The following is a 14,999-nucleotide window of genomic DNA, read 5'->3' as shown; positions in this document are numbered from 1 at the left end:
CCTCCCATCGTTGATAGGAACTAGGGAACCTATTCCTGTCTACCCTAGCCTGGAAAATACATAGTAGACTGATTGGCACACCTCCCCCCCCCCCCCAAATATATTCTTTTGTACTTTCCCTGCTTTCCAAACCTTTTTGGAAGCAGAAATTTTGGCTTCACTTCCCACAACACAGGACTTTCTAGCCCCTGGATTGTATCTATAAGCAAGGGGGGAAAAGCTGTTGATGCGAATCTTTCCATTTTATTAGAACTTTCTGAGCTTCTCTTTTTTCTGTACCGCGTTAATGAGCTCCTGGATTCTCTGGTTCCTCGTCTTTACATATGGGCTTGGCCGTCGAGGGATCAGGTTGGCCGACTGCACCTCTTCCTCCACACCGTGGATCTTGTACGGGACATCCACAGCGTTGATTTCCGGCTGCTCCTTGGTGGCATTGGTGCTGGAGGCATTGAGGGGGACCTCCAGGGGAGGCCCTGGTGAAGACTGGCCCTGGGTAGCTACAGTGGACCCCGGGAGCGTGGGCATGAACACATCGATGTCATTGTGTTTCCCTGGTGGAGGCTCTGCACCCCCATCCTCTGTGTGGCTGAGGTTTCGGGGCATGTTGCAGGACTTGCAGCAGAGCTTGTTGTAGCTCGGGATGGAGCAATAGCGAGACAAGACTTCCATCCTACAGAACATTGACTTGTCGCCTTGGCACTGGCCCTCTGAAAGAGAAGAGCGGGAGAAGTAACCAACGGACAAGGTGATGGGGGACGTGTACCCACCGCCGAGTGCAGATTGCCGGAGGAGGCGTGTAACAGAGTCCAGAGGCAGCACAGAGGTAGTGAGCTTGCGCGGAGAGTCAGTGTAATTGCAGCGTGTGAGTCTCTGAGCAGGGCGGCATCCACAGACATCTCCCCCCCACACACCTGGAGTGCTCCCCTCCTGCAAGCGATCCCCAGCGGAACCTGTTTTTCCAGCATATCTCAAAGGGTGAGACAGATACGAGACCTTTCTGTTCTTAAGAGAGACTCCAACTTCAACCTTAAGGATGGGACTTAGCAGGGTTTTTCATGCGACATCCTAGTGTAGTGTTGTGGCAGGATTTGACTCTATTGGTAATCTACAGGTGGTAACTATAGTAACAGTCAGCCCAGCCCCCTCAACTGTGGCCTCACAGTGTACTGCCTGCTCTGACCTGATCTCCCAAGGTGTGTCTGTCAGAGACTAAAGACTTAGACTTGTGTAGACCTTGGGATGCTTGCCCAGACTTATCTGATCCATCCTCTTCTGCCATGGCTGCATTGAGTCCATTGACCCGCCGCACTGGTAACTTCCCAGACAAGCTCAGTACCTTCTCATGAGGGCCAATCCTGCTCAGCACAGTCCCATTCCTTCCCACTCAAGAAATTGATCATCCATACCCCATTTACATGGAGAGCTCTGACTCTCTCTTCAGAATCCCCACCCCCTCTTTTCCCTGGCCAATCAATCTTCAGCTTGTCTGCGGCTCAATTATTAACCCAATTCTCTCTCTCTCTCTCTCTCTCTCTCTCTCTCTCTCTCTCTCTCTCTCTCTCTCTCTCTCTCTCTCTCTCTCCCCTCCCTCCCCCCATTAGCCTTCCCCCCCCCAAATGTCACTCTCCCTTCTCTTTTCCCCACTAGCTCATTCTACAACCCAAACCAAGATGATTTACAAAACACACTCAGTGTAAAGTAACAAGTCATTGTCACAGGGATATTTTGAGTCCCCCAGGGCAAGCACAGTCTGGCCTCTCATAGGACAGAAAATCCCCCAGGCTGTGGCTTCCTGGTTCCCTGCCTTTTCCACACTTGCCCAGCTGATACGTTCACATTCAGTGATCAGATAAGGTGACCAGAGCCTGGCTTTTCCATCACAATGAAAGCGCCAAGACAGAGCCCCAGGCGGTATGTGAAGCAACCCCGAAGGTGAGCCGAAGGCTACATTTAATAAATATGAAGCAGATACATGAGAATAATTGTATCCAAAATTGGAAAACTCTGGGTTTTAAGTCAACAAAGCCACATGGTCAAGAAAACTGTAGAGATGTATTCCACCAGAGGCAGCGCTGAGCTTTGAAGTGGTCCAAAAAATAGAAAACGCAACCAGCTGCAGGCGCATTAAGAAAAGACAAAAAGCAAAGCAGCCTATGAGGAGAGGCCCAGGCTGTCCTACTACAGAAAGGAGAAATGTGCTCCCCACATACCGGGAAACACATAGGCCTCAGGCTGAGGGCTGGACCCAACAGCAATGGCGACTGGTAGTGTCTTCCTCAGAGGAAGTGTTTCATGGATGCTCAATATATGAAGAACATAAAGAATGTTGCATTGGATGTTGAGGTTGCGGGTCTAGAACCCCACCTGCTCTCTTCCCACCCCTATTCTGTCTTCTTGGCAGCTACTGATGCTGAGCAGCATATAAACACTGACCACAGTCCTGGGGACTGTAGAAGTCAGAGAGCTATATAGGCCCATTGGCCAGATCCATCCTTTCACCTGGTTTTATAAATAAAGTTTTATTGAAACACAACCCCATTTACTACCAATGACTGTTTTCCCACCACAACAACAGTGACAGAGGCCAGAGAGGTTCCAGTGCCTAAACTATTTGTTGTCTGGTTCTTTGCAGAAAATGTTGGTTGGCTCTGGCTCAAGGCTAGTCTTGGATTAGGAGGTGATACAAACACGGTACTCAGTTGATGGAGAAAGCCCTGGGGATCTGGATCCCCTTCTGCAGGATGCTCTGTGTCCACTGGCTTACCAGGTAGACTTCTCTGTCTGATTTCCTCTGACTCAACTACAGAGCTTCAGTTTTGAAGTATCAAAGCAAGCCAATGAGTGAATTAAAAAGCCACTGGTTAAGAGCTTGGTGTACAAATATCAACCTAGAAAAGACATGGCAGTCAGCCCTCTGTACCCACAGGCTCTACATCATTGGATGCAGTTCACCATGGACAGGATTTGGGGGGAAACCTTACATTAAACCTTTGAGGCCATTATTCCGTAAACAATGCAGCGAAACAACTATGCATGTAGTGCTTACATTGTATTGGGAAGTATATGGAATCTGGAGGTGATGCAAGCTATTTGGGAAGTTGCATATAATATATGCAAATACTAGGCCACCTTATTCCTAAGCTATAACTGTCTGCAGGATGAAGAGGTGGCTGCAATCCTTATTGAAAGTACGCTAGTGGTTGTGTCTTTTAAACAATGCCGAGGACCAGACCACTCTCCTAGATAAAGAAGCTGTCAGGATACCTGCAGCAGGCCGAACCGTGTAGCTCTCAGGATACCTGCAGCAGGCTGAACTGTGTGTCCTGAGGCTCTGCTGGTGAAAGGCTGCCAGAATAATTTTGGCTCTATGATAGTTGATCCTCCATTCTATTCCTAGGGGCAACCAACTAGCAAGAACCCTTGTTTTTGTTTGCTTGTTTTAAGTAGGATCTCATTGTGTAGACTAGGCTGGCCTTGAATTCGCAGAGATCCACCTTCCTCTGCCTCCCAAGTACTGAGACTAAAGGTGTGCGCCACCAAGGGTGGCCAAAACGATTGGCTTCTAAGGAATGATGCTACACCATTGAGACCGAGCATGTTGTTCATAAAGTCACCTTAAAAGCTAAGCAGAGCCAGCCCTGGCAAGCACTTGGATGGGAGGCATTACGTCATCTGCGTGCCCCTACCCTGGTCTTGGTGGTATCTGAATTCCATCTGGACTATTACTTGTTTCCTCTCAGTAGTTTTCTCAAGTGCCTTTTGAACGTCATCCCTTTGCTTTAGGAGAAAATTGATAGCGGTGTCATTCATGGAAGACAAGTACCATAAATGACCTCAAACGTGAGGACAGAGAAAAAAAATTGAAGTCAATTTTGAAGTCAAATTCCGATTTCCCCAATCTCTAGGGGGGGGGGGGGGGGGGGGGGGGGAGTAGTCCTGCGCAGAACTCTAAGTTGGAGAGAAAGTAAAGTGTGATGGATGTTGGGAAAGGAGCAAGGTGAGAATCTCTCCCTAACATCACAAAGGTTAAGCAGAAGCAGAAAGAACTGCTGGGAGGGAGCATTCCTCATGGCAGTACATGAGAGGAGGGCTCATGAACCCGCTTTGCCATTCTAAAGCTCATGAAACTAATTTATAAAGTGAGTGGCACCTTCCATTCCACCATGGGCCTTGAATGTTGCCCTGTGCATGTGGCATCCTGGCCACTGGGAATACTAATGCAGGGTTCCCTTAGGGGGCAGCTAATCTTGACTCCGGAGAGGTGGGCTGTGGGGTGCATTGCTGTTGACGCCTATCCTCAGGCCTCCTGGTTCTCTTCAGCTATGATTGCTTTGGTTAACAAGCAGAGTTGTGGGCAGTGGACCCTACCACAGCGTCTGTGACATCTCTGGAGTCTGGGGGCCTGGGCCTGGGCTGCCAATCCCATTTCCTAGATGCTGGGTCATCTCCTATTGTTCTTTCTCACGACCCCGTGAACTTTCTTACTGCTCCCTAGCAGAGAAGCGTGGAGCGGGAGTGTCGCCCACAGGATAAGACAGAACAAAGGCGAAGAGGTCTCTGCTGAATCCTGATCCACTGCCTGCTCTTTGTCAGAAGGCAAGAGGACACAAGCCCTGTGGCTACTGAGAGCAGATCTTGGAAGGCACAGGCAGGCAGGGATGTGCACATATATGTACACACACATGCGTGCATGCACACACGCATGCACACACACACACATGACCACTGCCTTGCTTCTCCTAAACTGACTTTGCCAAGACACCCCCCCCCCCATCCCTTGGCTGATGGGCACTTACTCTATGAAGGCAGGGTGATGAGCCACAGTGGCTCAGGAGATATATAACCTAGACCCCACATTTCTGCTCTGATCCGCTCAAAAGGAAGAAGCCATCCCAGGCAGCACCCAGGAGCAGAAAACCTAGACATTTCTGCAATGTTCTCACTTAGCATGGACAGCTCAACAGTCAAGGTGGAGTGAAACAATCCTGTTTTGAAATTTTTCTTTGGTATATGTGTTAGACGAAGGTGGGCCCTAAACTTCTATATTGGGCAGGGTGGTGGGGTGGGGTTGGGTGGGGGACAGTGAAGTCACTGAAACCAGAAACCAGGTTAACCCATGCTACAGGATGGTGCCGTATGCCACCTCAGTGCTGATTGCCAGGAAGGTGAAGGGAACGAGCCACCAGCTGACCAAACCCGAGCTCCCAGTTGAACTGAACTTTTATTGAGTTTATTTGTGGGATGCATGACAAGACGTCTTTCCATCATTAGTAAGAATAAAAGGTCATTTTCACAGTCACTTTGGCACACGCTAATGTCTCATGGAAAGAAAGAAAGGAGGAAAAAAAAAAACCCAACAACAGAAAAGCAATGTCAACAACGGAACCTACGTAATACGTCATTAAGTACATACAAAACACTAATAAAATATCCCTGATAAAGCAAAGTGCGTACAGACAGGAGGCAAATGCCCAGGACCGTGTCGCACCATCTGCAACCACACAGGTCACTCACATTGCCTCGTCAAAGTTGGAAGTTAACAGTCGTGAGAGGATTAATTTGCAGTTACACACCAATTATTTACATAACAGTAATTAGTGCCAAGGGGAGCAGGAGGAGGCTTGGCTGCGTGGTCCAGCAGGGACTAGAATTATTAATAGATGAAGGTGACTGGGGCCATAGGGCTGGTGGGACTGTCAGTTGGGAGTGCTACATTGGTCACGGCTAAGGACCCAGGTGTGTCACCCTCTGGGTGTAAGGCCGCGCTGTGGGAGCCCCTTGTGTGTGGGGGGTCTCCACAAAACAGTCAGCGCCAACTGGCCAGGTGGGCATGAGAGGAGGACCCCTTTTGTCAGAAATAGACGGAATGCCTGCTAAGTCCCTTCACACACAGATGGCTCAGGGAGGGAGCAAGGCCAACTGGATTTAGAAACCTTACCCTTGGCAAAAGGTGGGCAAAATGGGTGGGATCCCCCTAGATCTTTAGTGCCTGCCTCCTACTCGGATCACACCCCCCCCACCCATCTAAGGCTGGGGTTAGCAGCCAATTCTGTTAGCTTTCAACTTTAAGGCATCTTCTACATAGTTTTTCTAAGCAAAAACAAAACAAAACAAAACAAAAAAGCAATAAAAATTGAGGTATTCTGTATTATTCACACTGGTGGGCGAGGCACATCCGTGTCTGTCAGTCAGGCGTCAAACAACCAATCTCACTTTCAATCCTCTGAACGGGTCATATGCACACGATGAGAAAAAGGCCATTGGAGAAAATGGACAGAAAATGGAAGTGGTGCTGTCCATAATGTCCCATCTCAGGGACACCTCTCCCTGCCTCCTCCTCCGTATAACTGGACCATGGAGAGGACAGGGGAATGGGGGCCAAGGGCCATGTAGGTTGGGTGCAAAGGCCGGACGGAAGCAGGCCATGGTTTCACAAATCGGAAAAGGACACACTCAGCAAAGGGCGACAGCAGCAGCGACAGCAGCAGCAGCCGGGAAGCCCCTGACACCGCAGGAAACTTGGGGGTCTGTCACCCCGGCGCGGGAGACGCAGAAAATAAAACGCACACCGTAGAGACCCCTGTGGCCTCACCTCAATGGTGGGTGGCGTCTGAAAGGGGATGGGGCTGGCTTCCCCTTGGAGTTGACCCGCAGCTTCAGCCTGGAGGAATGTGGCCCAATGAGGCAGTCGCCATGGCGAGGTGGTCACACTCGCACAGTGGCCTCAGGCCCCTCCGGCACCACGACAGATCTTTGCCCCTTTACCAGCCATCACAAAACCAGGTCCTGGCCGCCCCTTACAAGAGGCCAGTGTCTCCTAGACTAGGCCTCCTTGAGGCTAGCCCTCACTCACGCCACCAAGTGGTACAAGCTCGGGGAGGAGCAGGCCGAGCACACAGGCCCGGAGAAAACAGATTCACCCGAGAGAGCGCTCAGTAGGAGTCAGGGAAGCTTTCCATAGAGAGAGAGGAGGGGGGCCCAAGGCAAGCTCCACAAGGCGCAGGGCATGCACTGGAGGGCAGAGGCAGAGTTATAAACAGGTCGGTTACTTGACGAGATCTTCCGGATGGGTGAGTCAGGGTCAGGCCGGGACAACCACTGAACCACGTAGCTCTTCTTGGAGGGATCCGAGTTGTTCCCTAGAAGGAAAAGAGAGAAAAAAGACTGCAGCTGCCAGGGCACCCCCTTCATGCCCTTCCTCCTGAGGCCTGGAGTAATAGGAGGGCATGGTTCCTGTACTGGCATAAACTGGTCTAGTCTCCTGCTTCTCTGCCAATCATCCTGGGACCCAGCTGTACTCAGTGTCTCACCAATTGCCCACACACGTCAGGCCCTGCCACCTAATGCACGCCATGCATTTTCACCCTCTGTACCCAACCTTAGTTCCAGGGTTCTTTGTCATTCTAGAACTGCACTGGAGAAGCATCGAGGATGACAAAACACCTCACCCCCCTCACCTCCCACCCCTCCAGCCCCCCCCCCCCCCCGCACAGGAGTGTCACTTAACCTAGTGCACACTATCCTCTGTAGAATAGAATAGTGGGGGTTGGGGGGGGCGTCTAGCCACGAGTTGCTATATGGACCAAGATGTTGAAACACATGTAACTCTGGATGAGGTACCTGCCCAGTGCCCTAATATTGTTCTCAAAGAACACAGGACACCCTCTAACTGCATGGGCACCCCCTTCCTACACTGGCATCTCTACTGCATTGGCCGCAACACTCCTGCCATGCTGTGGCTTTGTGGGTCATTGGAGTTTAAGGCTGTAACATCATGCCACGAAGGCATGGATGGATGGATGGGCTAAGACTCCTCTATGCACACCAGGGCCTGTCCAAGGACACCCACGTGTCAACAGCCTATCCCCCAATCCCATTTCCAGACTTCTGGGAAAGTCTCAGTGCTCGCTGGGAGCGCTCAAGTTCAAGTTCACCCATGGCCAACCCAGGCAATTTGGAAGAAAAGCAGAATTTGATTGCACCAGGCCCCCACCTCCCCTCTCCTAGGCAGCTGCATGCTGGGGGATGAGAGGTAGCGCAGGGCTTACGAGGGCACGGTGCAAGCCTGCAGATCCTTGCTGTCTCTGGCCGCTCCTCCCGGCAGACACCGAAATTATCATCTGCAGTACGGCAGAGCACTGGCCGTTCTTGGGTCCCGTTGCCACACGTTACCGAACACTATAGATACAGAACCATCAATCAGGGTCACCTCCCATACTGGACCCCAGACTCGAAGAGTTGGACCATCCCATGATCCCCAGGGATGTGACTGGGGACCCATGGGAGATGATGTGGGGCAGAGAGTGGGTCTTGTCCCATGGGGGCTGTCTTAGAATGCACACGCCCATCTCTCAGGGCTACTGTGATGCCCAGAACTTCCGGACCCTCCCTTCTTCCCATGGTTTGGATATGATTTGAGTACGTCATTCCTGACTCGTGTATTGGAAGCTCTTTCCCAAGTGTGGTGATAGAAGAGGGGACCAAAACCTGGTGGGAGGCCTCTTCTGGCCTGTTTGGAGCTTGGCTGCCTGCCTCTCCATGGAGTCAATCTTTGTGTGCTCCACCATGGTGCCATATGTCATAAAAGTCCTCCCCCATATGGGTATAAAGTTGATGATGTCAATACCATGCATGGCCTTAAACCTCAAAGCCCATGGCCTAAAGAATTCTTATTACACAGTAGTTAGAAACCCTCTGCACTGCCAGAAATCCCGAAGGACAGTCCTCAAAAAAGTAAAAGCAGAACTATCATACAGTCCATCACTCCCAGGACTCAACATCAACATACTACCGAGGAACCCGCACATCTGTGCTTATATCTGCAGTGGCACGGGGAATGGATCCAGCCTACCTGTCCATCAACAGATGCGCAGAAAGAGGAAAAACGTGGTACATATATATGCGTGTTTGTATGTGTGGGTGCATACATGATATGCAGGTACACATGCATGTGTGTCTGTGTATGTGCGTGTGGGTGCATGTGGACATCCACAGTCTTCCTGTCCACTGTCCACCTCATCCATTGAGCCAAGGTTTCTCATCTGAACTCTTGAGTTTGCTGACACAGCTAATCTTGTTAGGCAGCTTGCTTCTGGGATTCCACCTCTGACTCTGAGCTCTGGGACTAATAGGCAGGTTGCTATGCCGACCAGACATCAACACGGGTGCCGGGGAGTCCAAACTCCAGTCTTCATGCTTGCATAGCAAGCGCTTTAACCACTGGAGCCATCTTCCTAGAGTCTACACAGTGGAATTTTACTGAGCCATTAGGGAAAACCAAAATCATAACATCCCCCCCCCCAAAAGAAAAATGGATAGAATTAGAGATCATATGAAGTAAAATAAGCTGGACTCAGACAAATTGTTTATTCCACTATGTGGAAGTGTGTGTGTGTGTGTGTGTGTGTGTGTGTGTATGCTCATGAAGCTCATGACACTCTCGAGGAGTACTATTTAGGGAGAAGAAAAAGGGAAGGGAAGGTAGCGGGGGAAGGGAAGTGAATTAGAACAAAACATAATGACGTGTGTGTGTGTGTGTGTGTGTGTGTGTGTGCCAGCTTCCAAGTAAAGACAGGGTAACTCAGACAACAAAAGGAACCAATGCCCTTCCAAGGCAAGGATATAAAGCATATCTGCCTACAGCTCTCCCTGCAAAAGGTACTCGGAGCCCCTCATTATAATACTGGAGAACGGTTCAATATGATTGTGTAGCTAGTGGATGCGGAAGGCCCAGGATAACCTGTAGCAGGCTGGGGCTCCTGCAGCATCTCTGATCCAGTCTTGGGAGCGCTGGCAGACCCTCCTCTAACCTTCTCTCTAGACCCAAGCCTCGGGCACCCTCTATCCCACACCCCCACCCCTGCCTGCCACCGCTTCATGACCCTGGGGAGGAGGCAGCCGAGCACTCATGTCTGATTCCTGCCACTGTGTCTCATTCAGCCCAGCCACACAGCCTCACTATGTGTATATATGTGTGTGGGGGTATGGGGGGGGGGGCAGCCAACACAGCAGACCTGGCGTTCTCAGGCTCTTCACATTCTTACACAGAGTTTGGAGGAGGAATGGCTCCTGTGCAGTTTCTGGGGACCTAACCCACAGAAGGTTCTGAGTGATAAGAAAGCTCCTGCATGCTTGAGGTCTTGGGACAGGCTGGATACTAGCTTTACCAGGCAGTTTAAACTAGCAGTGTCATTTATGCATGACAAGTATCTGTTTTCCTTACTTCTGGGACCTGAGATCATCATCATATTCCCTGATGGAAACCCTGGAACTTCTGTGGTGTGGCTCCCACTGGTGCCCTGAAACCTAAGCTGTGGCCTGGGGGCACAGGAGTTGTATCAAAACTGGAGCGCCCCTGCCTAACCTCAGTCTTATCCAAGCTCAGTTTGGGGTCAAGGGCATGGGGCCAAGAGGACAGCTTACCTGGGACCAGGACCCAGCCCGCCACCGCCCGGGGCAGAGCTCCCGGTTGCAGGCCCTGCGGCTCTCAGGACGGTGGTCATTGCAGTGTTTGGTGTGGACGGAGCGGGTGGTGTTGTTGTGCAGAGGTTGAACGCAGCGGACGGAGCGCACCTGCATGCCGCTTCGCCCACAGCTCTGACTACAAGGCTCCCATTCACCAGTGACCCACCTGCCAGGGCAGAGTGGCAGTGTGGTCAGGGAACCCATCTGGCTGTGGCCCAGGTGGGCAGTGAGAACAGAGAGGTCAGACTGCTCCCTCCCGCACATCTTCATTTGTGTAGACTTGCATAAAGGGGAAACCAAGGCTCAGAGGCTCCCCTGCCTGTCAAGAGTCTGGGAGGCTCTGCTAGGGCTAGTGGCCTGACGGATTTTGCTAGCTGTTTATCCCCTCAGGGTCTTGGATCTGCCTGCAGCCTCATCTTCTGATGGTGTTATGAACCATCCCCCAACCCCAGCAAAGCTCAAGAGCACTGTGGAGTCCCTGAGCCTCTGTCCTTGTGTGTCCCCCTACCCTGCCATCTTCTCTGACCTGGGCCCAGAAATGCATCCTGCTAGGGGTTGAGGGTCTGGGGGTCAAAGCTGTTGCTTAGAAACATCTATTACAGCATCGGAAGCCAGCCCTCTGGGCCTGTTTCCCCGTCTAAGTGCTAACACATTCGGTCTCGCTGAGATGCACTCAGAGCTTCCGTTCAGTGGGTCAGAAGTGGGCCAGCACCTTTAACCTACTGTGCGGTGGGTAAAGAGCCCAACACCCCCACAAGAGGCCAGGCCCAGAGCTTCTGGGAGATCCAGTTTCATCCCTCCCCCCACATTGTGCCCCTGGGTTGTGGCCCCCTAGCACTCACACAGGCTGGGAGCACTCCTGAGGGTTGCAAGCTCGGCGGATGGCTTTGGGCTTGGCGAGGGCACTGCAGAAGGCTCGATGCACCATCTTGCTGTCCAGCCTCCGGCGGCAGCCATACTTAGTGAACTGGGATCCTGAAGATAGAGAGCTTGAAGGGGCTCAATGGGATGGTGGAATCCCGGAGGGGGCTTGGAGAGGTGGGGCCTCCACCAGCAGTATTAGCCCCATTCTCCTTTTTGATTTTGTTTTTTATTTTTTTGTTTTTTTGTTTTTTTTTCCTACATAGTTTGGCTTAGCTTTGAACTCATTCTTTGTCCTAGTATTCCCTCAAACTTGGAATCCTCCTGCCTCAGCCCTCCAAAGGCTGAGATTCCTCCTTGCCCTCAAAATGATGTGGAGGGTGAGAAGGGTGCCTTAGAGATAGCCAGCAGAGAGCCCACCCTGCACCCATCCCAGCAGAGGGGGGACAAGAATGCATGCTCCCTTGATGGGTGCTGTTCCCCCCTGAGGATACTGGGAAATATGTAGAGTATCTACTGTGGGCTGCTCAACCTCTTACAACACAAGGTACCCCACCTCAGAACAGAGAATAGCGGAACTTGAAATTACGTAGTACCTAGCGAGCATACAAGAGGATCTAAGCGCCGCCAAACAGACTGCCCTAGTCTGAGCATCTGAAAACATTCTGGAAAGCAGAGGAGTAAGTGGCACTGACAACCACCCCCCCCCCCCGAAAGGGATGGAGGGGACAGTGAGGAGGAGCTTGTGCAGAACCGCCAGGGACGCACTGTGTGTGTGTGTGTTCAGGAGAATCACTTGCTGTGGACTAGGCAAGGATGTGAGAGGCTTGGTCTCCATCCTGCAGTGCTATCTGGAGTGGGTGGAGCCTCAAGAGGTGAGGCAGATAGGCCCTTGAAGATGTGCTTTTGACAGGGCCAGCTCCTCCTCCTCTCTCTCTCTCTCTCTCTCTCTCTCTCTCTCTCTCTCTCTCTCTCTCTCTCTCTCTCTCTCTGTCTCTATCTGTCTCTATCTCTGTCTCTGTCTCTGTCTCTCCCTCTCTCACTGCTAGGCCAGGCAGGTAAGGTGAGCAGCTTCCTCTGCTGTCTTGACATAGCCCAAAGCAGTGAGAATAGCCATGGGCTAGAGCCACCAAAATTGTGAGTGGAAACACAGTTTTTCTTTTCTTTTCTTTTTTTAACAAGCTGATTATCTCAAAGTTTTATCACAGTGACAGTAAACATATGAAGGCTGGTATGGCCAAGATGGGGAAGTAAGACATGGCCTATCCTCCAGAGGCTTGCCTGGACCCCAGAGGCCACGGGGAAAATTTTGGCTTTGGTCTCACAAAATGAGGGGGGTACTGGAGGAAATTCCAATGCAGGAGGGGGGCAGGATGTAGTTTATCCTTTTATTTTATTTTTCTCTCTGTGTGTGTGTGTGTGTACGTGTGTACGTGTGTGTGCTCTGTAGAGACCTGAGGTTGATGTCAGCAATTATCCTTGATTTCTCTTCCATTTTATTTATTGACACGGGGCCTTTACAATGCAATCTAGAGCTTGCCAGTGTGGTTAGTATCGACAGCCAGGTTGCTCCAGGGACAGCCCCCGCCCCCCCCCCCAGTCTCTTGCCCCCTTCCAAGGCTGGAATACAGGAGGGCTTCCATGCCTATCCCATTTTTACATAGTTTTCTGGCAATCTGAACTCTGGTGCCCAAGCTTGCCAGGCAAGCATGCTAACCACTGAACCAACATCCCTCCAGCCCAGATTTGTTCCTTTAAAAGGTCATTCTTGGACCTAGAGTGGATCCACAAGGGCCAATGTAAGGTTGGGGCTGGACCAGCATGTGGCTGGAAAGAGGATTCGCAGGTTGAGCCTTGATTTCACACACGCAGCAGGAATCAGCCTGCTGGCGAGGTCCATGTGGTGGGGAGTGGAGACCGCATTGCATCGAGGTAGAACTCTTTGAGGAATGGAGACCACTTTCCCCTCTGTCTCTCCCAGCCCCCAACTCTAAATTGATCAGGTGTGTGATGTTTTTGTTTTTGTTTTGTTTTTCTGAATAGACTTAAGGAAAAAAGGCTTCCCCAGAAAGTGTCCCCAGTGCTGCTGGGGTCTTGCTAGTTCTGCTAACTGATCCACTCACGTGTGTCAGCCTCCCACCAGGCCAGCCTCACTCCCTGCACACTGATGTGATCTGTGCAGGCGTGACTCATGCCCCACAGGCCATTCTGGGGACATTTTGCCTGGTGTCTCAAGCACCTGCCCTTCTCAACTACCCAAGGACCTTTCCCAGCATAGACTACGCCCAACAGAGCTCACTGCTCCATTGCTCTCAGAGGAACTTCTCATATCCAGCACAGGACAAGCTCACTGGCCTTAGAGCTGCTGTCAGGAAGGCACTGATAGCCCAGGAAGCTTCACCCGGAAGCCCATTCATCCAACCCTAACCTCCCCCAGGCTCACACTGAGTCTCAACGCAGGGCTGTCCCACTTCCAATCAAGCTTAGGAACCCCAGCAGTGAGAAGCCCCTCACCTCCACCGCAGGGCTTGGAGCAGGGAGACCACTTCTTCAGGGCCCACTCATGACGTAGAGAGTCATCTTCCAGGACGTTGTTGTCGTCGACGTTGAGCGAGTCCTCATGGATCATGTATTTGTACGTCAGGGAGATCCGGGCATCTCCTTCGGGAATAACCTGGGCCCATGTCAACATGGTCATGAATGTGTCTGCTCAGCTCCTCATCTTTCCTCTATAGCTAAGTTAGAGGCCGTCAGGTAAAGTGACAACCAGGGAAGACAGACAGTCCCCGGCTTACGATGGTCATCTTTATGGCTTTTCAACTTTATAATGGCACCTGGAATTTGAAATGCAGACCTTTCCCCTGGCTAGTGGGATGTGGTGCAGCCCTCTTATGATGCTGACAGCGGCAGTGCGTCCTGGCTGTAGTTTAGGTACAGCTAGTGCACTTTTCGTATGACATGAACGGGTTTTTGAGGATCTTACCACTAAGGAGAATCTATATAGAGCTAGGATCTCATAGGCTTCTCTGGTCACAACATTAACAAAATTAAGTTACATTTTATTGATTTATTTTTTGTGCATGCACTTGTTCGGTGCCCACAGAGGCCCGGAGCAGATGTCAGATCTCTTGCAGCTGGCATGATAGGCGTTTGTGAGCCACCTGCTATGGGTACTGGGGCACAGAGCCTAGTCCTCCGACCTTCTGATCCACATGTCCAGCCCTCCCCGGCTCTCTCAGTTTTGAAAGTAAATTGCCCCAGTTGGCCTGAAACTTGCTCTGTAGACCAGGCTGGCCTGGCGTTTGCTTTAATCTTCTTTCTTTGCCTCCTGAGTCCTTGGATTATAGGTGCATGACCCCATGCCTGGCTCAGTGTGCTTGCTTGTTTTGATAAATTACATTACTTAAGCAATTAATTAAAACTAAAAAATTTTAAAAGGGGAATTGAAAACCTAGCCCCCTCACAACTCCCTATAACCAGGAGTACCCTGTAATCCTTACACCCAGTGACCAGGGACCTGGAATCCAGTTCTGCTTGGACAACAAAGTCCCGTGTGACCTGTAGCTGGTTTCTGAGCTCTCAGGTGTGAGGAGTTCATTCAGCATGGGTTAATGTATCTATCAGTATTAGCTGTGAACATTGTTCAAATAGGGGAAAAAAAGAAAAAAAGAAAA

The 14,999-nt window shown here is 51.0% G+C and overlaps 1 protein-coding gene across 1 annotated transcript in view; it reads right to left on the bottom strand.

Moving 5' to 3' along the window:
- Positions 1-14,999, bottom strand: part of Adamts2 (ADAM metallopeptidase with thrombospondin type 1 motif 2) — a 211,171-nt gene continuing 196,172 nt past the window's right edge. Inside the window, exons 17-22 of the mRNA XM_051167249.1 lie at positions 13,840-13,999; positions 11,307-11,439; positions 10,423-10,630; positions 8,049-8,178; positions 7,050-7,139; positions 1-707 (exon numbers count right to left, since the gene is read on the bottom strand). Of these exons, the coding sequence (XP_051023206.1) occupies positions 247-707; positions 7,050-7,139; positions 8,049-8,178; positions 10,423-10,630; positions 11,307-11,439; positions 13,840-13,999 (1,182 nt within the window). The 3' untranslated portion in view covers positions 1-246. The remainder of the gene's footprint in view (positions 708-7,049; positions 7,140-8,048; positions 8,179-10,422; positions 10,631-11,306; positions 11,440-13,839; positions 14,000-14,999) is intronic.

This window comes from Acomys russatus, chromosome 25 (genome assembly GCF_903995435.1).
Source record: "Acomys russatus chromosome 25, mAcoRus1.1, whole genome shotgun sequence".
Classification (NCBI taxonomy): domain Eukaryota; kingdom Metazoa; phylum Chordata; class Mammalia; order Rodentia; family Muridae; genus Acomys; species Acomys russatus.
This window is presented reverse-complemented; position numbering and strand designations above follow the sequence as displayed.